The sequence below is a fragment of the Fistularia commersonii genome, chromosome 23 (genome assembly GCF_037954325.1).
Source record: "Fistularia commersonii isolate RoL2024-O1a breed Wild chromosome 23, RoL_Fcom_v1.0, whole genome shotgun sequence".
Classification (NCBI taxonomy): domain Eukaryota; kingdom Metazoa; phylum Chordata; class Actinopteri; order Syngnathiformes; family Fistulariidae; genus Fistularia; species Fistularia commersonii.
Window position 1 is genome coordinate 7,839,889 of NC_141306.1, and position 23,339 is coordinate 7,863,227.

The 23,339-nt window shown below is 48.4% G+C and overlaps 2 protein-coding genes across 6 annotated transcripts in view; both read left to right on the top strand.

The window, feature by feature from the left end:
- Positions 1–23,339, top strand: part of hoxb3a (homeobox B3a) — a 68,092-nt gene that overhangs the window by 19,478 nt on the left and 25,275 nt on the right. For 3 of the 5 annotated variants that reach the window (XM_086170976.1, XM_086170984.1, XM_086170978.1), the window contains exon 2: positions 7,375–7,682. The gene's annotated coding sequence lies outside the window, so the exon portion shown is untranslated. Of the gene's footprint in view, positions 1–3,616; positions 3,761–7,374; positions 7,683–17,737; positions 17,797–23,339 lie in introns of those variants that run through there. The other 2 variants (XM_086170977.1, XM_086170982.1) reach the window with 2 other exon arrangements.
- hoxb4a (homeobox B4a) lies at positions 12,210–13,978 on the top strand. The gene is made up of 2 exons (XM_086170114.1): positions 12,210–12,687; positions 13,701–13,978. The coding sequence occupies exons 1-2, from the start codon at positions 12,210–12,212 to the stop codon at positions 13,976–13,978; spliced, it is 756 nt and encodes a 251-aa protein (XP_086026240.1).

The following is a 23,339-nucleotide window of genomic DNA, read 5'->3' on the forward strand; positions in this document are numbered from 1 at the left end:
GGGAGCCCTGGACATGCCTCCCTCCTCAAAGCAAAGCAAACTTCTCGTCCATCAACTCTTCGTCCCGATGCGTTCTCAATCTGGAGATTCCACCCGCTGCCCTCCGCCACCGCCGCGCCATCAATTACACCCACGCCGCGTGGAAAACACGCCGCCGCGGCTGCTGGCGCGGGCCTGCCGTCATCTGCCATTCAAAACTAATCTTTTCGATCATTTCAATACACAAAATCATAAAAGAAATTCTAATATATATGTGGACGTGTGTGTGTCTGTGTACTTTTCTTTATCTATATAAATAGAAAATATGAGTCATATATATAATCTAATTTTTCTTTCTGTCTTTTTGTTATCTTCACTACATTTACAATATCTCTTTGTGTGTGTGTGTGTGTGTTTGTGTGTGTGTGTTTGCGTGCGTGCGTGCACACGCATGGATCCTTCAGGAAGGTTCAGCTCGAAAAACAGGAAGATGGAAAAAAAAGTCCCCATTTAATTTTTCACCAACTTCCCGCCTTTAACGATGATGCAGTGGACGCACCCCCCCCCTCCTCGCGCCCGCATAACCGACGGACGTAATACACACACACACACACACACACACACACACAGCGGGAGAGGGGGAGAGACAGGCACAAGGACGAGACATGATCCGCCTGACACAAATGTCTTGTTGTCAGGGATAAGTGCGGGAGGTTGTGACATGGCGGTGTGTGTGTGTGAGTATGTTTGTGCTTGTGTGTGCGTGTGTATTTGTACGTGTCATCTGTTTCCCGTTTGTGTACTCAGGATACTCAGGACAACTCCAGCTCTCCTCTGCATTATATGTAGTATTTGAATATGCTGACAGTGTCTCTCGCCCTACACACACACACATGGACGTATATATATATATATATATGTGTGTGTGTAGAGAGAGGGCGATAGATGTGTGTGTGTGTGTGTGTGTGTGTGTGTCAGCGATGATGAATACAGGATGAATAACTAAATGCCACTCAGTGTTTTCTGTCATGGGTTTGTGTGTCAGTGTGTGTGTGTGTCAGTGTGTGTGTGTATGTATGTGTGAGAGAGAGAGACCTACTGTGGGAGTGTTTTGTTGCATTTTGTGGGTTTAGAAGGGGCATGAGAAAGAAAGAGCGGGAGAGAGGGAGAGAGAGAGAAGCCAGAAGAGAAAGGTGAATGACCTGGGTATGGGAGGATCCTGTCCTGTGTGTGTGTGTGTGTGTGTGTGTGTGTGTGTGTGTGTGTGTGTGTGTGTGTGTGTGTGTGTGTGTGTGTGTGTGTGTGTGTGTGTTCTGAAAGAAACCAGTCGCTGCAGGGAACATCCAGAAAGTACGAGGCCTCTGGATACAAACTTCTGGATGTGAATCTGTCTGTTTTGTGTTTTTAAATCTACAGATTTCAATTTACCCCTCGGGCAAACTCAGTCGGCAACTCTCCAGCAGAGAGAGAGGGAGAGAGAGAGAAAATCAGTAGAGCCTGAGCAGGAAATTATATTAAACACACACACACAACATGGAATTGGTAGCAAATCAGTTTAATTTGAAAATTACATGAAATGAAAATAAATGGTCTGAAAATCAGCCGACCCTTGCCATCTAAATTTGCAGGGAAATACAGAAGAAATAAAATTATAACAGCATGAAATTATCTTTGAAAATTTCAAGGAAATTAGCCCTCGGTTTTGAGGTTGGCTACCAGAGGCTCTTGGGATTAAACATAAAAAAAAACAAAAAAAAACAAACAAACACTAAAAATCATGCTCACACACATACATGAACACCCATCACCGGGTGTTGTTGTGTATTTTATTTTTATTTGAACAACCTCTGGCGTCCTGTCTCTGACTTCAACCTCTGGGAGCAGGAAAATCAACGTAAAAGAAAAGAGTACAATTTTACTCTCCACATCATCGCAATTGGGATGAACTGATCCAGTCAGAAAGCTGTAATCCTGTAGCACAAGAATATAAATGGGATATTTCTTGTGCATAGCTGTAGTTGTGTACTTTCTGTAACAGAGCTGCCTCGGCTAAAGTACCACTTGATATATACGTACGTGTGTGTTTGTGTGTGTGTGCGACATATACATTATATAAAAGAATACTGGGAGTTCTGTTCTTTGGTCCCTATTGGGGATGTTTGTGTTTAGTAGACCTTGATACCATCTCCCACCACCTGACCTCCTCCTCCTCCTCCGCGTACATGCTGATCGGGGTGAACCGCGGGTGCACGTTATGAATAATGCATTTTGCGGGAGTCAGCGAGAGGTCAGCAGACAGGGGAAGGAAGGGCTGCGCTGCGCATGCGCAGGAGGAGGGTCGGGGTCATGAGGAGGAGAAGGGGGAAGCCCCCCCCCCTTCCTCATTAACACCAGGGGAGGATTTAGCAACTGGCTTCTCTTATTTATTCATCAGTGTTTCGCGTTTCCACGTAAAGTGGGGGGTGCCGCCTGTGTGTGTGTGTGTGTCAGGAGGACGGTTTCCTGCAGGCTAACGAAAAACTTCCTCGGGTGAAATCCGGGTAAACAAACTGCCCGCCATGTTCCAGCGAGCAAGGCCGCTTCGTCACGGACGTGGGATTATCGGACAGTAAACAAACGGTTAGGATCGAAATGCAGATAGTATATGCGTGTGTGTTTGTCTTGGCCTGACGGGCAGATAACCTCACAGCTATTTAAAAACTATCTAAGGTCACCCACGTCACCGGTGTGTAGGCCGTTGTTTGTATTTGCTGGTATTTATGTTTATTCATTTCCAGATTATATCCCGTGCGTAGGAGGGAATGGCTCGCTCTGATTTTGTCAGATTAGGATGATCTTTCGCCGCAGAACAGTCAGCAGGAAAATTATTTGGATCCAGTAAAAACAGATTTCCGGTCTTCATCTTCTTGGGAGGAAGCCTTGGAATAAATAAAGACAAGGAAATTCAAATCGAAATTTATGTTATCACGTCCGGATTTATTAAAAACGTATCAATATTTGTATCGTAAATCAAAATGCCCCGTTTCGTCAAATTGTCGAATGAAGGCATTTTAAAACATTACACATTTTAGATAAAAATCGAATCATAATAAAAGTAAACAAAATACAAACGTTATTCCGAATTAAAATTAAAAGTAATTCCCAGGGCGGAAGAATAGGAGGCGTCGAGTCGTTTCGCCAGAATATTCTGATGCTGTGAAAATATTCGGACGTCTCCCAGGTCGGGTGTCCCCGGACGCAAATCACCGGGTATCCGATTTCGCTCGGTGGCTGGTCCGCGGTCCCCCGTCCGCCCCCGGTCCCCACCCCCCGCCCCGGTTCCCCCCGGGCCTCGGATGAATGCAGCTCCGCGGCGCCGCCACCAGAGACCGCTTCAGACCAGCGCAACGAGCCGCCCGCCCCGCGCCGGAGTCCCGGCCCGCCGGACCCCCGGCCAGCGGTAACCTAAACCAGACACACACACACAGAAACACACACCTGCCGCAAAGCTCGCCGCCTATCGCGATAAAACAAAATAAACCGTGATTATTTTTATTTTAAACGGACCGAAAACGGAAATCCCCCCCTTTTTTTTCTAAAGGGAGGCGCCTTGAGTTGGTGTCCTCCTCTTCCTCCTCCTCCTCCGACTGGACCGCCATCTTCTCCGCCGGAGCTGCGGGCGGAGAGGAGCCCGTATATGCGCGCCACCCGCCCGGGGAAGAGCGGCGCCCCGGGCGGCGTGTCCGGTCGCTCTACGCCGAGAGGTTCACCGAGTTGAAGGGTCGAAAGTTCACCGTCGTGCGTGAGTTCCGCCCTCCTCTTCCTCCTCCCTCCTCTTCCTCCTCCTCCCTCACCCGTTCCTGACCAACTGCTGTATGTGCAGGGCAAAAAAAAAAAAAAAAAAAAGCTGGGAAAGGACGAGAGGGGGGAGCCGACGCACAGATGAGAGAAATGATAGCAGGAGGTGAAGGAGAGGTGAAGGCCTGACCTTCCCCCGTAGCAGCCCCCCCCCCTCCCGCCTGGAGGGGGAGGTTGGAGCCCCCCCTGGTATTGGGTGTCAGGGTGGATGGTGGGGGGTGTCGCAGGGGCTTCAGGTGTTTGACTGCACATTTTGTTCACACCTGTTAACATTTGTGTCTGCTTGTGGCTCCCCCTTCTAAAGCAGACGACTGGGGGAAGCAAACGTTTGGGGGGGGCAACAGGAAAGCTAAGGATTTCTACGATGGAAGCTGCGTTAGCGTTTAATCCGGGATGCTGAAGTTAAGTTTATTTTTGGACCCTGATGCTTCAACTAAGTCCACTGATAAACCTAGATGGTAAAGCTAAGTCGACCGATAATCAGGGATGCCAAAGCTGAATATAAGTAAATGTAGATGCTGAAAGCAAGTCAATTATAAAATAAGATGCTGAAGTTAAGTTTAATTTTAAACCTCGGTACTTCAACCATTCACTCAGTTGCTTAATCTATGTAAACCGAAATGCTAAAGCTACATCTATTTGTAAACTAAGGTGCTAAGCAATGTCTATTTTTAAACTAAAGATGCCAAAGCTACGTCTATATGTAAACTAAGTTGCTAAGCTATGTCTATTTTTAAACTAAAGATGCTAAAGCTATGTCTGTTGATAAACTAAGATGCCAAAGCTGAGTATTTGTAAACCTAGAGGCAAAATATGAGACAATTCGTAAACCAAGATGCTAAAGCTACATATATTTGTAAACTAAGGTGTTTAGCTATATCTATTTTCAAACTAAAGATGCCAAAGCTACGTCTATTTGTAAACAAAGGTGCTAGCCTATGTCTATTTTTAAACTAAAGATGCTAAAGCTATATCTATTTTTAAACTAAAGATGCCAAAGCTATGTCTATTTGTAAACTAAGGTGCTAAGCTATGTCTATTTTCAAACTAAAGATGCCAAAGCTATGTCTGTTGATAAACAAAGATGCCAAGCTGGGTATTTGTAAATCTAGATGCTAAAACTAAGTCTATACATAAACACAGATGCGATAGCTAAGTATTCATAAACTAAGAAGCCAAGCTTTTTGTTGATAAACTAACATGCTAAGCAAAGCCGGCCTTCGTTGCAAAACAAGCACAAAAATGGTTTTTCGCAAACTAAATATGAAGTAATTCTTGTGTAAATTATATTTTCCTACTTCTCGTCATACCACTCCAGTGATGTGAGGCTCACTTTTCTGTAGATTGTGACATCACAAACTTGCTGAGTTACTTTCAAGAGTTTTAGTTGTTTTGAAGGAGCATCAAGCACAAATGGCACAGGTCTAGAGTTGTGGTCTGTAAAATATGTGTCACGGCTGTATTGTCAAAGTTTCTTAACCAGCTAAGCTCCTGATTTGTCTGATATTGGTGGATCCACGCCCGCGGGTGTCCTGGATCTGAGGGTGGTGTCGGAGGTCAGCGCTTGTGAAGTGGTGGTTTTATGCTCACGGCTACCAGCTGTTTATACATTTGCCAAGCAGCCGTTCAAAGGTGGAGAAGCGGATCTCCAACCCTCCACGCTCCACCCACCCCCACCCGGCGTTATCAGCGTAGCCCTTGTCAAAACTCTCTCGCACGTCGTCCAAAAATATATATTACTCTGGTTATCTGATTTCACCCTGCGCAAGATGAATGTCTACCTCCATTTCCTTTTTCCAGCAGAGAGAAATGAGTCCGACTCCCCCTTCCTCCCCCCCTGCCCCCACCTCCTGTATTCCTACCCATTTAGCTCTGTGTGTTTGTGTGTGTGTGTGTGTGTGTGTGTGTGTGTGTGTGTGTGTGTGTGTGTGTGTGTGTGTGAGGAGGGGGGGGCTTCATGGGCGGGCAATGGGAAAGCGATAGGTCTATGTGAATGTAAATATGGAAACAGGAAACGCCAGGGGATTTTGAACCCAGGTTGTTTTTTTTTTTAAAAATGGTCCGTGATGTCACCGGCCAGGTAGGGTCACCTGGTAGCCCAGGGGGCGGAGCCAGCGTGAGCAAGGCTGGCGTGGAGGAGTTCGGACAGGTTTTGTTCTTGTGGTGATGTATGGTGTGTGTGTGTGTGTGTGTGTGTGTGTGTGTGTGTGTGTGTGTGTGTGTGGTGGTGGGGGGTTAACTGGTAAACACACCGTTCAGGACAGGCAGGCCTCCTCATCTTCCTTACTTGTCTGAGAAGTGAGCACTGGAATAACTAGATTGGGTTTTTTCTTTTTTTCCTCCTCCAGGGTTCATCCTGAGTTCACTGCAGTGATAGCGCGGGTGGGAGGGGGAGGGGGAAGAGACGCACCTTCACGCGAACGCGCCTAGCCCCTTTGACGTGACGTGGCGTGAACGAAATCCATCCTCACGCTCACGCGTGACCCCCAGCCCCCACCCCCCCATCACCTCCATAAGACATCTCTGCAGAGACTTGCACTCGGGTTGCAGGGTGGAGTGACAACGAGTGCCACCTGACACCCCCGGACCACGCACACGGGCGTGCAAGTCGGCGTGTTTTCTCTATTCACGCGTGGTGGTGGTGGGTGGGGGGTCCACGGAGTGACGGGTCACGTGCCGCCGTTTGTATCCACCCACCGCCGGGGGAGCGCGGAGACACGACACCGGGAGGAGGAGGAGGAGGAGGAGGAAGAAGAACAATCTGTTGGAGGGAGAGAAATCAGACGCCCCTCCATCCCTCCATCCCTCCATCCCCCCCCAACCTTTGCTGACCATTTTTCTTGGCGGTAATGACTCCAACTCAATTTGGTATGACGGAGGAGAGAAAGGAGCACAATGGCGAGAGGAGTGGGGGGGGGCGTGTGGAAAAGGAAAGGGAGGAGGAGAAGAGGGGGGGGGGTCTGTGCTCGGGGTTAACGGGAGGTCACGACGCTCGGCCGTATTAAAATGTGCGGGCTACCGGGGACGCGGGGGTGACACGCCTCGCCCGTTTAACAAAGAGTGTGCCAAACTGGCAGATTAATTTGAAAACTTGAGTCGACACACATGCACACACACACACACACACACACACACACACGCATCAGTTAATGCCTTAAAGAGCCCTCAGTCTCGTCCGCAGCCCCCGCTCGGTCTCCTGTCGGCCCCCAAACCGCTCGCTCGCCACCGGGGGACGGCGGGTCCTCCTTCGCCGCTCCCTCCGGTGCTGACGCGCCCCCCCCCCACCCATTTGTCTTCTTTTCTGTTTTTTTTTTTTTTTTTTTTTTTTAGACGCGGACACCGGATCCAGTCATCTTACCGGGGACGAAGTCGGGCGGGAGTCTCGCCGTTTCTTTTTTTTTTTTTTAACGTGCGTTTCCGTGAGCTGGTGAGCCGGTGGGGGCGGAGGGGAGGGAGGGGAGATCCTCCAGGAAGATACCGCGACTCGAACACATATTTCGCCTGTTTTTTTTTTCCCCTTCTCCTCATTCTTGTCTTTATTTCCCTCTTTTTTTGTAGATAACACGGACAATTCCGAGTGGGAGGACGAAAAAAAAAACAGAAAAGAAAAAAAAAACCTGTGGCGTCGGAGGGAGAGAAGAGGAGGAGGAAGAGGAACGGGGGAGACTGCGCCGGAGGAGAAGGCTCGTCCCCCCCGGAGAAGAAGGGATGGGACACCGGGGAGGAGGAGGACGTGGACAGAGGGATTAATTCTCCGTGGAGGAGAGAGATATACAGAGAGAGAGAGAGAGAGAGAGAGAAGGAGGAAAAAAATGGTCGTGACGAGGAGCCAGGAGAGGAGAGAGGGATGGAGCAGCCGCGGAGGGGTGAGTACACCGCGAACCGGGCGTGTGTGTGTGCGTGTGTGCGTGTCTGTGCGCAGAGTCAACGGCGGCGAGAAAGACAGTCGGTGCTTGTGTGTGTGTGTGTGTGTGTGTGCGGCAGGTGCCTTGAGAGGAAGGGGCTGTACCACGTGTTGCAGGACCCCCCCCCCATCTCCTGTTTCTATATTAAGATATTTGAGTGTATAACGACTCCATCCATTTACTGACTCGGCCTGACGCCACTGCGCATGCGCAATGTTACCTGTGAGCGTGCTCGTGGGATCGGAGAGCCTCCGCACCTTTGTGCCATGTATTTTTTGAAACGTGTTTGTATTAATATATATGTATATATACATATATATCTGTGTGTATGTATATCTATACTTATATATATACATGAGAAAGAGCTGGATAGATCTTACACACACACACACACACACACACACACATACACATACAAATACACACTACACAAACACACAACATAGGCGAGTAAGGTGCGTTTGTTTATTTGTTGTATTTATTAGTTATATATTATGATTTATTTCAATGTATTTGTTTTTCGATGTTTTCATTTTGTTTTAATGCCAATTGCATTGTACCAGATCTATTAGTTAAACCGCGAGGATAACAACAAAAATATTAACAAGGATAAAAAAAAATGCTAAGAATAATGATATGAATAAGAAGAATGATTATAATAAGAATAAGAATAATTAGAATGAGGATGATGATAATGTTATTAATAACAGCATCCACAAATCAAGATGGTCATAAATCCGTCTGGTGTTTTTTTACACGCGTCTCCTCCGCGGCTGGATTGAATGCATAAATATAGAATTTATATTTTGTTTCTATATTGCAGGTGAATGTTATGCCTCTTAATATCTGTTTCTGGTTGAATAAATATAATATTGAATGACTTACGAAATTGATTAATTCCAGGGTTGATAATGATCTTCACAAACACGCACGAATTCTATTTGTATAGTAAATATCGTGTGTAATATATTATATATACCTTTACTGGTTTTTTTTCAGGGGATTTAAAAGCGCTTATTTTTTATCCTTTGTTTCGTCTCATAATCGTCACTCTCGATTAAAAATCCCGAGAAGGCGGCGGCGGAAGGACACGGTTGTTTTTGTCAAACGGCGGCGATTCGTCTTCGAGATTGTGTATTCGGTGATTTATTATTTCTCTGCTTGAAGAGGGATTTTAATTGTACGTCACAAACGGCTGCGGGTGCAAGAATCCTCATTTGCGGTGTTATAATAATCCGTATTGTATATGGTATTATAGAAATTATATTTCCAGGCTGCGTCCGATAGAACCGAGCCCCCGGACCGGAACAATGGAGCCCCCGGGAAGCGCGGCCCGTCCCGTCCGTCGCTTTGCATGACAAAACCCGGGGGTCTGGACCCAGATTTATTTTTCAAACCGCACAAAAGAGCGCACCCGCATTTCTCTTCCACGCGTCTCCTCCGCGGCGATATTTCAGGACGCTGACAAGTCGAGCCGCCGCGCATAAAGGCGACGTTTAACCCTTCAATATGTTCTTTTCGAAGGGGGGGGGGGGGGTGTTATTATTCTTTTCTGGAGAGAAATGATCTCCCTGTCATGCAAGCAGAAAAAACAACACTTCCGGTTTTTATTTATATTATTTTCTTTATCAACAATTCCGCAAATTACACTCTTAACCCCAGTTTATTTCAACGGAGCGAGACTTTTTTTATTTATCCAGGCAAAGGTGTTTGGAAGGTCGTAAAATGCAGGGAGGAGTGGAGGAGGAAGAGACCGTGTTAGTTTAGTTAGTTAAAGTTATTTATTCACCCGGATTCTCTTCCGCTTTCCTGAATTTTTTATGGCTCCTCGGGCCTCCGTCAGTTTACTGCGAACCCCTACATACACACACACACACACACGCAAACTACATACGTGCCCTGTACCGTAGTGCGCAATTTCCCATTTAGAAACCTGCAGGCCGAAGAACACACCGGTGGCCTGGGGGGTTGGAGGAGTGTGTCGGGGTGGGGGACTCTGACCTCTACCTCCACCTGAGACAATAGGATCTCGTTGACCTGCTGACAAACTTGACGTGGGGAGAGGAAGAGGAGCCGCCAGACTCACCTTGATGGAAACCTGAGAGGAGGGCAGGTCAAGGTGAACAGAATAGCATAGAACAAAACAGACATGGAAGTATAGTGTACAAAATGAAACAATTCATGGTTTTCAATTTAATCCCTTCAAAATAAAATGTGGGCATACATGAATGAAGTTACACTTTATTTAAAAAAAAAAAAAAAAAACAAGCCAAAAAACCCCTTCTGTCTGCTCACTTTGAGAATCGATGAAATAATGACATTGAGGTTGTGGGGGGAGTTGAGTGGCAGAGGCTTCTGTCCATTCGCTTCTTCATTTATGCGTGTATTGGTTGTTTGGATCGATGTCTCCCGGTCCAGTATTCTGGTCCTGGATGGTTCCTCCTCTCTCCTCCGCGGTGCCAGGCAATTTGTCTTTTCTTTCATTAAATTGCGTTCATTCTCTTAGAACGCCGGGCCGGGACACATTTATTTTCTAGCCCTCCTCCTCCTCCTCCTCGTTTTTGCTTTTTGGATAATTGCACCTGTAATTTTTGGAACCCCTAATTTATCTATTTATTGATAAAACAGCACAGACTAGTGTGTAGGTGCAGAAGATAAGGCTGGGCCTGCTGCCGAACCGCTCCAGACACAAAAACAATAAAGACAATAAGGGGGTTTGATGAGAAGCGGCCTTCATTTGTCTCGCGCACACAGAGACACACACAGACACACGCACACACACACACACACACAAGCATACACGCAGGCAAACTGAATGGAAGCTCTGGTCTTACAGGAAGCAGCTCATAACTTCATCTCTCGAGACCCTCGGCGGCGCGGGGCAGGGTCAAAGGTCACAGACGGACTGGGGGGGATTTCATGAGTATAAAAAAAAAAAAGAAAAAAAAAAATGGATAAAAAAATGAAAAAATATAAGAGGCCCGTGGACAATCACCGGAGAGCCGCTGTCTTCTATATCTACCCTGTAGATCCGGATTTGTGTGAAAAGCATTTCAACAATCACAAATTCGCTTCTAGGGGAGTATATAGTAGATTTATACGCGACGGCAGCGCTGGAGCCCGAAGAGGCCTGGATTGTTTTGTTTTTTTTAAGAAAGAAAAAAAAAGAACGAAAATGAAAAACCATGCTTTTTTTTCTACTCCCTGATATTATCGTTTTTTTCGTTACATGAATTATTACCCGGATTTTAAGCCCCAGAAGGTGAAATGACGACATTTATTATTATTATTGTAAATATTATGAATATAATTATATAATTTTTAAGAAACAAAGTATTATTATTATTATTGTTGTTGTTGTTATCTTCGCTATTTTGGACATAGTTTTTTTGTCATTGTCAGTATTAATATGACCATTTTATGATTATTATTATTATTATTATGGTTATTATTATTATTATTATTGTTTTCGATCAGGCGGCGCCCCGACCTTCCCTTTCAAGGCCAAGCGGTGTTTTGCTTGTAGTTTGTCTTGTTGAAAAACGAAGTGTTTCTCTTCGGGGGCAGCGTTTGTGTGTGTCTGTGGTTGTGTGTGTGTGCGCATACTGCTGTAGGTGTTTCGATTTGTAAACAGTCAATTTTTCCGGCAACAAAGGACCCCGGTGATCTTCATCGGCGGTTCCGCTCGGGTGGAAACACACGCTCTTTTTCTTAAACCCTTTATTTTATGCAGCGTGTGTGTGTGTGTGTGTGTGTGTGTGTGTGTGTGTGTGTGTTTGCATTTTTGCTGGTGGATTTATAAGTCCGCGTCCCGGTTCGGGCTGCATGCAGCGGCCGATCCCCGGAACGTGGAGGGGAAGTAAATCCCGTTTGTCCACGCAGGGGCAGCGGGGGCCGAGTGTGCGTGAACCTGGAGTTACATATGGATGCTGGTGGGCTTTTTTTGGAGGGGTGATTCAGGATTCAGTACGACCTGAATTAGTTGATGAATTTCCTATCGATCCTAAACAGGCCAGATCTGTCTCTCTGACAGGGTGGGGGGGGGCGCTCCCTCTCGGTTGATTACTGATTTCACAAACGTGCGTGATTCCGTGACTGTGTGTGTGTGTGTGTGATGTTTTCCTTTCTTTTATTGCTCGAACTTGGCTTCCAAGACTTGTCACGCCCCCCACCCACCCCCACGCCGGGACACGGAGGAGGGGGGGGTTATGGTAGGACCGAAGCGTCCCGGCGTGCGGGAGAGGAGGGGGTTCGCGCAGGGGCCGTGGATACGCTTAATCCCATTTCCTTATATCCGGGGTCCGTCCCGGAGGCTCGCCATTGGTCGAGCGCCGTCACGTGGCTCCTTAACTTTGTTCACTTGACAGAAAAGTAGGAGGGTTCAGCGGGACGGGGATCCGCACGGAGTAAAGGGATGACATATAAATTTTAGTTATATTTTTCCGACTCGCTGCAATTTTCCCCACAAAAAGGTGGAAATTGACGGCCATGAGCTCCTATTTGATCAACTCCAACTATGTGGACCCTAAGTTCCCCCCCTGCGAGGAGTACTCACAGAGCGACTATCTGCCCAGTCACTCCCCGGAATACTACGGCGGACAGCGGCAGGAGTCCGTCGCCGCCGCCGCCGCCGCCGCCGCCGCCTTCCCGCCGGACTCCCTCTACCTCCACCCGCCGGCGGCGGTGCAGCGAGCCGAGCTGCCCTACACGCCGTGCCAGCGAGTCGGCGGCGGCGGCGGGGGTCAGCCCGCCTCTGTGCTGATGTCCCCGCGCGGACACGTCCTCCCGCACGTCGGACTCCCGGCGGCCCCCGTCCCGGAGCAGAGCCGCCGCTGCGACTCGGTGACGCCCAGCCCGCCTCCCCTGCCTCTCCCCCCCCCTCCGCCGCAGAACAACGCTTCCCCCGCCGGCGCACGCAAGGACCCCGTCGTGTACCCGTGGATGAAGAAAGTCCACGTAAACATCGGTAAGTGCCGGTGTAACCCCCCCCCCCCTTCTATCCCCCTTGCCCCCCGCCCCCCTCCGCTCTTTGTGCCTGCAGCGTGCAGTCAGCTCGGTGTCCGCCGGCACGATCTACGGCTTCCCCTCTGCGAGAGAGCAGCCCTTGGGTCGAGATTTACGATCGTCTGTTTGCAGGGGCCAATATAATTACACCCCCCATAAATTTTTATTACACCCCCCTCCAACCCCCCCACCCCCCCACCCGCACCCCCTCCGCCGAGGTTGCCTTTTTTCAAGTCGGCTCGTCCGCTCTAATTCCCCGCCTTATGACAACTCGGACCCGACTCATAAGTTAGATTTTTATGCTTTGGTAATTTGATTTTAAGTGGTAGGCTTGTATAAACGCCACCCCCCCCTTCAGGGGTTTGTGTGTGTATATCTGTGTGTGTGTGTGTGTGTGTGTTTGAAGGCAGGGGGAGTTTTATGGCAGCTGGAATATTCGTGTTTATGGAGCCGGCCGTAAAACACTAATGTAAAACCAAATACCTCCAGTCTATTACGGCTCCCAGTGTTTTTCATAGACTCGCGGCGTGTGTGTGTGTGTGTGTGTGTGCGCTTGCTTGCACGGTAACACTCTTCTGCAAAGTCACCGTAACATCTCTCGTTCCGGTTTGTTTTCCACCCCCCACCCCCCTGTGTTTGTAATACCCCCCCCCCCCCCGGACTATTTTATTACGCGGAAGCTCCACTTAAAAAACGCTCTCACGCAAGACGCGGCGTGGATTTACCCGAGAATCGCTTCCGATGGCGAGCAGGGTATGTCATCCGGTTTTATGGGGGGTATGGGGTGGGGGCGGGGGGGTAACCGGTGCTACTTTCGCGCACATGAGCTCGATTTTCACGGTTTTACGCGTGCAGAGGACGGAATCTCGCACTCTATTCCTCCCCTTCTTCTTCCTCTTCTTCTTCTTCTTCTTCTTCTTCTTCTTCTGGTGGTGGTGACTGTCATGGGGTGACGGTGTGCCTGTGTCCCCGCAGTGAGCTCCAGCTACGCGGGGGGGGAACCCAAGCGGTCGCGGACGGCGTACACTCGCCAGCAGGTCCTGGAGCTGGAGAAGGAGTTCCACTACAACCGCTACCTGACGCGCAGGCGCAGGGTGGAGATCGCTCACACGCTGTGCCTGTCGGAGCGCCAGATCAAGATCTGGTTCCAGAACCGCAGGATGAAGTGGAAGAAGGACCACAAGCTGCCGAACACCAAGGTCCGGTCCGGTACCGGGACCGGTACGAACTCACAAGCTCTAACCGGCTCCTAGAGCCGCGCCCCGCCAAGGAGAACCCCCTCCCCTCCTCCTTAACGGCCATCTCGCTTCTTGCATTCGCCGGAACGTGCACTTTGGACCGGATTACCGTCTTTCTACCCCCCCTCCCCCCTACTCCTCCACCCTCCTCACCGGAATGGACGTCACCCCCCCCTTCCCCCTCCCCGGGGCCTCGCTTAACGTTACACACTGTGACATGACGTCTGGAGGCGGGTGGTGTGTGTGTGTGTGTGTGTGTGTGGAGGGGGTGGTGGGGGTCTCTCCCCCTTTCACAAAACATGACAGTAACAAGCGGAGCCTGAAGAAACGGTGAAGACGAGCGGCTCCTCCACCTCCAACCCCATCCCTCCTTCTCAGTTCCTAGAACTGCGGGAAGCGGCTACGCGTGGCGTGTGTGTGTGTCCCGCCCTTCCTCTCCCTTCCTCCCGTTCTTCTTCTTCTGTTTTTCTTCCCCCTCTTCCTCCTCCACGGTGAAGATGGATCCTCGTTTTCATCTTTAATCGCGCCAAAACTCCAGGCCCATCCGTCATGTTTACTCTGCGGGTACAAGGAGGAATAGGAGGGGGGGGGGGCGATCCCCTCCCTCCACCCACCACCATCTTTGCCCCCCCCCCCCCTCCCACTCCCACTCGCGTTCGTAAATCGAAATATTTCGGTCGCCACACCGGGAGCATCCGGACATCCCGTCAAGCCGCGTCGTGTTTTGATGAGGAATTAGAGCTTTTATTTTGAAAATCCAGTGTTAAATACGCCATGCTGTTGCCAGGGGCGATTTCTATTTTTATTAGTTTGTTTTTTTTTATTTCCCGTTGTCCGTCCACCGACAGGCCAACAACACACGCTATCACTCGACTGTGATTTAAATGTTAAATTATGTTGGTTTTTGTTGTTTTGTTTTACACCAGGATGTAAAAAAACAGGGTCAGTAAATACAAAGGACACGAATATCCGAACCTGGTACACGCGGCTCGTAGTATAAAACGCAGCACTATACAAATTACTACCTATTACCTCAGTTGTACTTATATTTTATAATATTTTGACGATAATGTTTCCCCCTTTTTTATGTTAAATGAAGTAACGGCATTTCGAGCTTATATATATATCTCTATATATATACATACACATATATGTATATATATATAGGTGGGGGAATTATGTGTCGATTTTTTTATCATAAGTGTTATTACTTGCAATACCGCAGAAAAAAAAATCGCTTTTTTGTTTCATGTTGAAGATATGATTAAAAAAAATCTGTAATTTAATTTACCTGCAGTCGCTTTCGGAAACAAGGAGCCGTTTTTTATTGCATGTTTGAATGGTACTGATTTATTGTTTTTAATATATATATATAAATATATAAAATATATATATTTCCCTCTTATTTTATTCTCCTCTGCACATGAAATGCGCGCGCACCTCCCTCTCTTTCTTCTCTTCCTCTCGACCTTCTCGCTTCTTTTGTTGTAGTTTTTTTCAGTTCTTGCGAGTGTTGATATCTAAATATATATATACATTTTTTCCTTTTACAAAGAAATCAAACAAACGTCGATGTTATTTTATTCACATTCCAAAGATGTCTCTCTCTCACTCTTTCTCTCTCTTTCGCTCCCTTTTTCTTTCTTTCGCCCCGGAGATTCTGATGGTGGTGAAATATCAAGATAATTGTTGTTGTTGTTGAACATGTGTTGTCCTTTTTCCCTCCCTCCTCAATCTCCTCATCCCCTCCTTATGATTTGTAAATAGTTCATAGAAATTTAAATAAACAGCTGGATAAAAAAATACAAAAAACACCAAAAACATTTTTTTCCTCCATATTGTGTTATTAATGTATTATTACAAGATTATTATTCTCTATCACTCGCTGTTTATGTCCTGCGTGAGCTCATATTGCGTGCACACACGCCGGCAGACATTATTGGGCTGGGAAAAAAATATATAATGATCATAATACATTTTAAAAATAATAATTTAAATAAGAAAAAAGGCCCACGTCTGGAGAAATCAGAGATCTCGCGATGATTAATTCGCGCCGGTCGTGAGTGATCGCGGTACATTACGTCCCGTAATCTCGTTTTAAATCACAAAACCGTCCCTCCGTTGCACCCCAACCCCCCCCCCGTTAATTTAACGGCTGCACGGGCGCGTACACAGCCACCCCCCCTCACACACACACACACACATCCCTCCTCACATTTTGCTCCTTTCTCTCACCTGAACAGGACACACACTCAGAAAAAAAAACTATATGTTTCTTGGCTCTTTAATGCTTTAACGAATGTATTTGCACACGCACACGCACGCCGCGGTCATTGTTGTGAGCTGCCGCGCTTTTGCCTTTCCATGCGCGCAGAGAGGGGAGCGGGCTGGCACCATAGCTCAAACCCTGACAAGCAAATAGATAATCAACAAGACGAATGGCTCCTTTTGTGCGGCGCGGCTCCCGTATTCATTTTCATTTTCTCCTCTTAGAGCAGGTATCGAAAAAAAAATAGAGAGAAAGAGGGTGGGGGCGAAGGGGAGAAAATAGCATTCCTCCCGATGAACTTTAAACAAAAAAAAAAAAAAGAAATCCCCACCACCACCACCCCTCTCCTTCAAATTGATCCGCTCCTCTTCCTCGGCCCAGAGAAGACTCCCCCCATTACGCGTGGCTTGATTTCTCCCCGGGCCTCTTGCCACGGAAACACACTCTGCCCATTTGTCTGCTTTCAGTTGCTGTTGAACGGCGTGTGTGTGTGTGTGTGTGTGTGTGTGTGTGTATCGTACTCTGCAAAAACCTTTCCATTTCCGGTGTGGCGGTGACGTCGACTCCATACGTCTAACGATTAACCCCTGTTCTTCTTCGCTTTTCTCCTTTTTTTGGTGAAAAAACACACATTTCTGATGTCTTGTTGTCTCGTGACAGGAAACGCACACACACAGACGCGCTGACTTATTGGCGGTGGAGGGGACTCCCCTTAAATGCGTGACCCCGCGTGGAAAGATAAGGATTGTGCGCGGATGCTGTAATCTCGGCTGTAAAATCGATTTATTATTGAAACACACACACACACACACACACACACACACACACACACACACACACACTTACACACACTTACACACTTGGCAGTCCGAAACGAAATAAATGAATTTGCGTGCTGGATGACATCGGGCCACAATAGAATAAACCGACGCACACACACACACACACACACACACACCCTTTTATTATTTTCCTCGTTCTTTTTTCCAGCTCTCCTTTTATCAGCTGGACCTTCTGCCGCCTGCTCTGTGAATGGGAGCAGATTTTTTTTTTTTGTGAGACCCTCCCAACCCCAAAAAAAAAGGTTCACCTCCATTATTTCCTGGACGAGGGGTGTGCAAGGAGGGGGGGGGCGACACCTCGAGAAAAATGCGAGAATTATACGAGAAAAAATCATTAATCACTTCTTCTCTAAACACTTCTTCTCCTCCTATTGTCACACAAGAACCCTTTCTGCCAGGGGGAGGGGTGGAGGGTGGGGGGGATTTGGGGGGGGGGAAGATGTCTTGGAAGACAACTCCGTTCCCCACCTCCCTCCCTCCATCCACCGTGCACGCACGCACACAAATACACACACGCACGCACACGCACACCCTGCCCACCAACCCGCAAGCTATTCTTTACACCCTTCAAGTTTTCCCTTCCCCTCCGAGGGAAGGAGAGCAAACTCAACTAAACTCTGCTCTTCCTCGTCGCCACGAAGTAAGGCTCCTCTCGGAGGAGACGCGCACACTGCACGGACATGCGGAGGAGGATGAGGAGGATGAGGAAGATGGCCCCGCAGGTAGGAGCCTCTCCCATTCGACCCCTCTCGCCTCACGCACACGGCGTGGAGCTACTTATGCGTGTATTTTATATGTGACGTATGTGTGTGTGTGTATGTGTGTGCAGGTACATTTCACCGGTCGTTCGCCTTGTGCGTGCACGCATGTGTGTGTGTGTGTGTTTGCAACTGTTTCCGCCCCTCTTCGTGTCACCGGGAGGAGCCCCCCCCTCCTCCTTTCGTGTCTCCCCGTGTCGTGTCCACGCGTGGCTTGTCGGGATCCCGGTGTTTGCGGGTGTAACGGTTGCTATCGATTGTGAACAGTTTAGGTTGAGCGGTTGTTGAGTGCGATAAAGGGGGGGGGGGGGGGGGGGGTTAAACTTTTTTCGTGCGTGTGTGTGTGCTGGTCACGCTCCAAAACTATTTAACACGAAAAGAAAGTTTTTTTTTTCAAGTGAAATTGCAACCGGTCGATTTGCAACCCTCCTCCTCCCCCACGCCCCCCCCACCCCGTCCCGATTGAATCCCTTTAAATACAAAAAAAAATCAATATCCGCCCGATTAACAGTATTGGTTCCTGGTCGCTGAGGAGTCAGTGGAAACAAATGGAAATAATATAAGCGGTGTGTATCGAAAGAAGGGGGTGCGTGGGGTGGGGGTGAAGGAGAGGTGGGAAAAAAAAATCGATGTCCACGCAGGGGCCCGCATGGCCGCGCAGGGTTCAAACAGGGGACACGTTTTTCTGACCGATGAGGTCCACTGACTCTGAAGCCAGGCTGACCTGTTGTTGCCCCCCCTTCCTCCACAACACACACACACACACACACACACACACACACACACACCATGGACCCCCCTTGACCCTCCGCTCCCTCGGACATTCCCAGACCTCCGGGGCCCCCGGGGCCCCTTAGTCATAACAGGCCGAGTTCAGGGCACTGTAACCCGCGGGCACGTCTGCGGGATGTTGGCCCCGCACCCACCCGCACCGACAGAGAAGACAAACACCTAAGCGGGGAGTCAGCGGGGGGGCACCAAACCTTCAAATATGGCGTCGCTTAAAATACACCGTGTGTGTGTGTGTGTGTGTGTGTGTGTGTGTGTGTGTGTGTGTGTGTGTGTGCGTGTGTTTTCAGTTTCCACAAGACTCAGACGTGGATAGAGCGGGATCTCCAAGTGTAAACAGATCTCTTGCCAGAAGAGCTGAAAACTCACGCACACACACACACACACACACACACCGGATCGTGAGTCCGCGAATGCCGCAGAAATTATAGATAATTAAGGACATTTTTTTTTTGTCAAGATGATTGAATGACTGCGACTGAAATACCGCGAGATTTTGATGTTAATGTTGTAAAATGAACTGCGATTCAATGAAGGACAGGAACGTGATTTGACCGGCCGCGGGGCCGCCGGGCGTTTTTCCACGCCCGCAGCTCAGGTGCGTGAGTGTTTGCGTATGTGTATGTGTGTGTTTCCAGTGATGAATCAGAAGGACAACCTTGAAAAGGTTCCTCTGTACCGTAGTTACCATAAGAAACGCGCACGGAATCTCCCCCCCCCCCCCCCCCCCCCCCCCCATGGAAATGCGATTTCCCGACCACCGTGGGCTCCGTCCACGAACACAAACATCAGGGGGGGATCTATTTCAGATATTGATCGACATCTCCGGAGCTCAGAGTGTTTTTTTTATTATTATTATTATTCCTCCTATATTTTATTTAGCCTGCACCTGAAGGGGAAGATGATTCAGTTGACACATAAATATGATCCACTTTGTCGGAGACCGGGGTCCATGTTTGGTGTTGGACCACTTCCCTTTCATTAGGTAGAGACACGGGTGACATCCAAAGCTTCGGTGTATCTCTCCGATCTCCAAACGGTGTTATTACACGGTTATTCACAGTGAATTGCCCTAAAAGCAGCTTGCAAAGGGTGTTTTGTACCTGCTGACCCCGATGACGGGGTCATCGATTTCTAAAGGGGTACTCTGAGTTTTTTAATACTTCCGTGCTGAAGACAACTCATCCCGGTGTCTGGCCTCGTCTGGAGGGAAAGAAAGTTTCACGCCAGGTCGTCCGGACGGCCGAATATGGGGGGATTTTTAACTTATCAGACTCGTTTCTGCTGCAGCTGTAGCATTTCAGAGTGACTTTACGGAGGTGTTGTGTCAGGATGGCTCGACAACTCATCAAACAGGAAGTCAAATATTGACTTCCTGTCCAGGGAGACGGCACTCTGGCCGCCCTCACTACTTTCTGGAGGCCCGCGAGGGCGTTTTAAACATGACCTATATTTGTCCAGCCGCCAGGGTTCTAAGTGGCGCACCATTAGCAAGTTAGCATTACACTCCCTACACACACACACACACACACACGCAGATGCTGTAGGTGAGCCGCGACCACACACACACTTATATATATCGCCATGATGTCACTCAGGGGTTCAGTCAAGAGGAACTCGTAGCCATGTTGTTTTTTTTACCCCGGCTGTGACGCGGAGAGCGCAGACATAGCAAATAGCATCCGCTCGCTACAGCTGCTCTTGGGAAGCGGCGCCATCGCGGTGGCCCCTGATTGGCGGGAAACCGGAAAGAACGCCAGCTTGTGTTTTAATAGAATCAGGATCATTTCTGAGTTTGATATGAAGTCAGGTCTTCCCTATAGGGGGGGGGGGTGGCAGGTCACGTGACTTTCTGTGCAGGAGAGCTTCTGCAAAGATCCTTAGCTAAGATGCTGAGTGAATTGCGGGTCTATTAAAACCCGGCTTGTTAAATTACAAACCCCCGCTGCGCCTCCGGCTCCTCCCGCTGAGCTCCTTCTCAACCCGACTGTTCTATTTAGAGTTCTCCAGGCGGCCCGGCCTCCTCCTGGCCCCGGGGGGAGGCTTTTTAAAGGGAGTGTTCGGAGGGCCTGAAGTAGCTGAGGTTTCAACACCGGCTTCGCGCCCGTTTCGGGAGCTCCAGCTGACCCGAGAGCCGGGAGCACAACTGGCACAGGATCACACACACACACACACACACACACACACAAAGCCCATTAGAAAGAAAACAAGAAAGAAAAACAGTTACAACCAACTTCTGTTTTTGGCCCGGGGAAGTCTCTCCATGGTTTTGCTAATTGCCAGACAAGAACCCCCCTATCCCCCCTTTGCACCCCCCTACCCCAGCCCGCCTCGTCGCTTGCAGCATTGCCAGAGAAATTTATTATTCTGGAGAGCGCGAGGAGCCGAGGAGGTCACGGTGCAGCCGCGCGGGCTGCAGGAGGAGGTCGTCAGGAAAGATATATGGCTGCCAGGCTTTTTCTCCTGCGTGTGTGTGTGCACGTGCGTGTGTCTGGCTCTTTTGCCGCATGTGTGTGTGTGTGTGTGTGTGTATTGTTGGACAATATAAATGATCAACTATTATTCTGAATAAGTGATTAATAACTGAGCTTATTCTATGGTTTGCAAAGAGAAAGGAGGAATCGGAGCCTTTTACTGAAACGTTTGATTCTGGTTTGGTTCCACGCCGTCTGAGCCCCTGGAGCCCCTGGAGCCCGCTTCTCCGACCAGAACCTGGTCTCACAGCTGAACGCCAGTGACTTTTTACTTCATTTATTACTGCTTAATTACAACTGGTGGTGGCGAATGGGCCGAAGCGGGGGTTTGATTTTTGAGCCAAATGAACAATTCAGCGAATCGGTTACTGTTCGTCTGCGATGTGGCTTCAATCAAATAATCCAGACAAGGGGCTCTGAAAGGGGGGGGGGGACCCCCAAGCCAGGAATATAAATATTTCTGAATGGCCATCAGGAGTCACATCTTACTAGTTATTAAACGGTTATAGAACCTCCTCGCTGCCCTTAATGCGTCATTATAGCGCATGTATTACACATTTATGAACATAAACCCAGAATAAGGAGCGTTGAATCTCCTGCGGGGTTTGACTGTTTGTGCTTCAAGCCTTTTAAACTAAGAGCTACAGCAAATCACCGGGCCTCTGGCAGAGCCAACATCCGGGGCCTTCGGTGCGTGTGCGCACGTCGATCACGTTCGCAACTATTGAGACGGAACAATCACGCGCACGCGGCTTCACGGGCGCCGAAACGGTTAATGATCCGCGATCGGCGGCGAACTGATCAATAGAGAAACGGCACGGGGATAGGAGATATATATGTGTGTGTGTGTGTCTGTGTGTGTGTGTGTGTGTGTGTGTGTGTGTGTGTGTGTCAGTGAAGCGTAAAAACACGCAGCCTCGCCGGTTTAATGTTTAAGAAAAGCGGGATTTAAATGTTAACGACTCTTTTATAGACGATCTCTTGTTTCTAAACAGGGATTTGTCACTTGTATGATTTAATATGGAAATATTCCTATACATATACGAATATATATATATATATATTTACCTCAAATGTAATTGTCTCGCAAAAGGACTGTTGCAAAAAATCTGAGGGGGCGGAATTACCAGCAAAAAGATCTGCGTCTGTACAATAATAATATTAATAATAATATTATTATTATTAATAATAATAATAATAATAATAATAATATAATCGCGCTAGAGGATTGTATTTTACGGCCGTTCCATATGTCATTTCTCCACGTTCTTTTTTTAAACGTGTGATTCAAATAGAATATTTAAATCAGATGTATGTATATACATTTATTTTAACTATAATTACGTGTATGAAGGCAGTGAGCGGAGGCGACCGTGTTTTAAGGGTGTTCTCTTCCTCACGGCCCCACGCGGACAAAACACGTCTGATCTTCTGGATCACGTCTGGCTTGAGTTGGACAAAAAAAAAAAAAAAAATTTCTACCGGATCTTCGACGTTTCTTCCTCCGACTTGCGCAGTTTTTTGTTGTCATACATTTGTTGTTTCATCACCAACATCTTCTTCATCAGCAGCACGCGTGGGACGTGGAGTTATTGATCACTTATAAATGATATTAGCGATGAAGAGCTGATTTGCCCTCTTCTTCTTCTTCTTCCTTCAACCTCCTGGAGTCTGAGGATGAGGAGTCTGAGGATGAGGAGGCTGCCATTGTCTGACCTTGAAGTGTTCCTGCTCCTCTCCTCTTCCTCTCCTTTCTTTTCATGCTTCTCTTCCCTCCATTGTCCTGCTGCCGTGGAACCGGGAGGCCACGAGGATCCCAGCCTTCTATTGTTGGTGTCCTCCACCCTTTCTTCTCGCTCCCCCCATCTCTTTCTCTGCATCTTCCCTGCTCCTCCTCGGTGTCCCCCCTTCCCCCCATCATCCCTTCTGCTCTTTGTCTCCTTGGCTCGGTTCCGCGACCGCTACCTGCCTCCCGGATCCACCGGCGTGGGAACCGTCCCGCCGTGGATCTCTCCCCACCCCACCCCCACCCCTTCTCAGTCCACGGCCTCCGTATTTGTTTTTGCAATTTTGTTGAAGTGACAGATTTATTGAAACAGCCATGGTTTTTTGTATTTACATCTATATTCAAAGAATGAAATCCACGCGTGTTTTCGCCCCCACCGGACGTACCCGGATGTTCAATATTTTCGGTTATTCGTTTTGTCCCGTGATGAAGGAGGAGGAGATGATGGAGGAGGAGGT

Coding starts and splice junctions, on each gene's coding strand:
- hoxb4a (XM_086170114.1), top strand. CDS start 12,210: ATGAGCTCCTATTTGATCAACTCCAACTATGTGGACCCTAAGTTCCCC. Junction 12,688..13,700: donor GAAAGTCCACGTAAACATCG/GTAAGTGCCGGT, acceptor GTGTCCCCGCAG/TGAGCTCCAGCTACGCGGGG.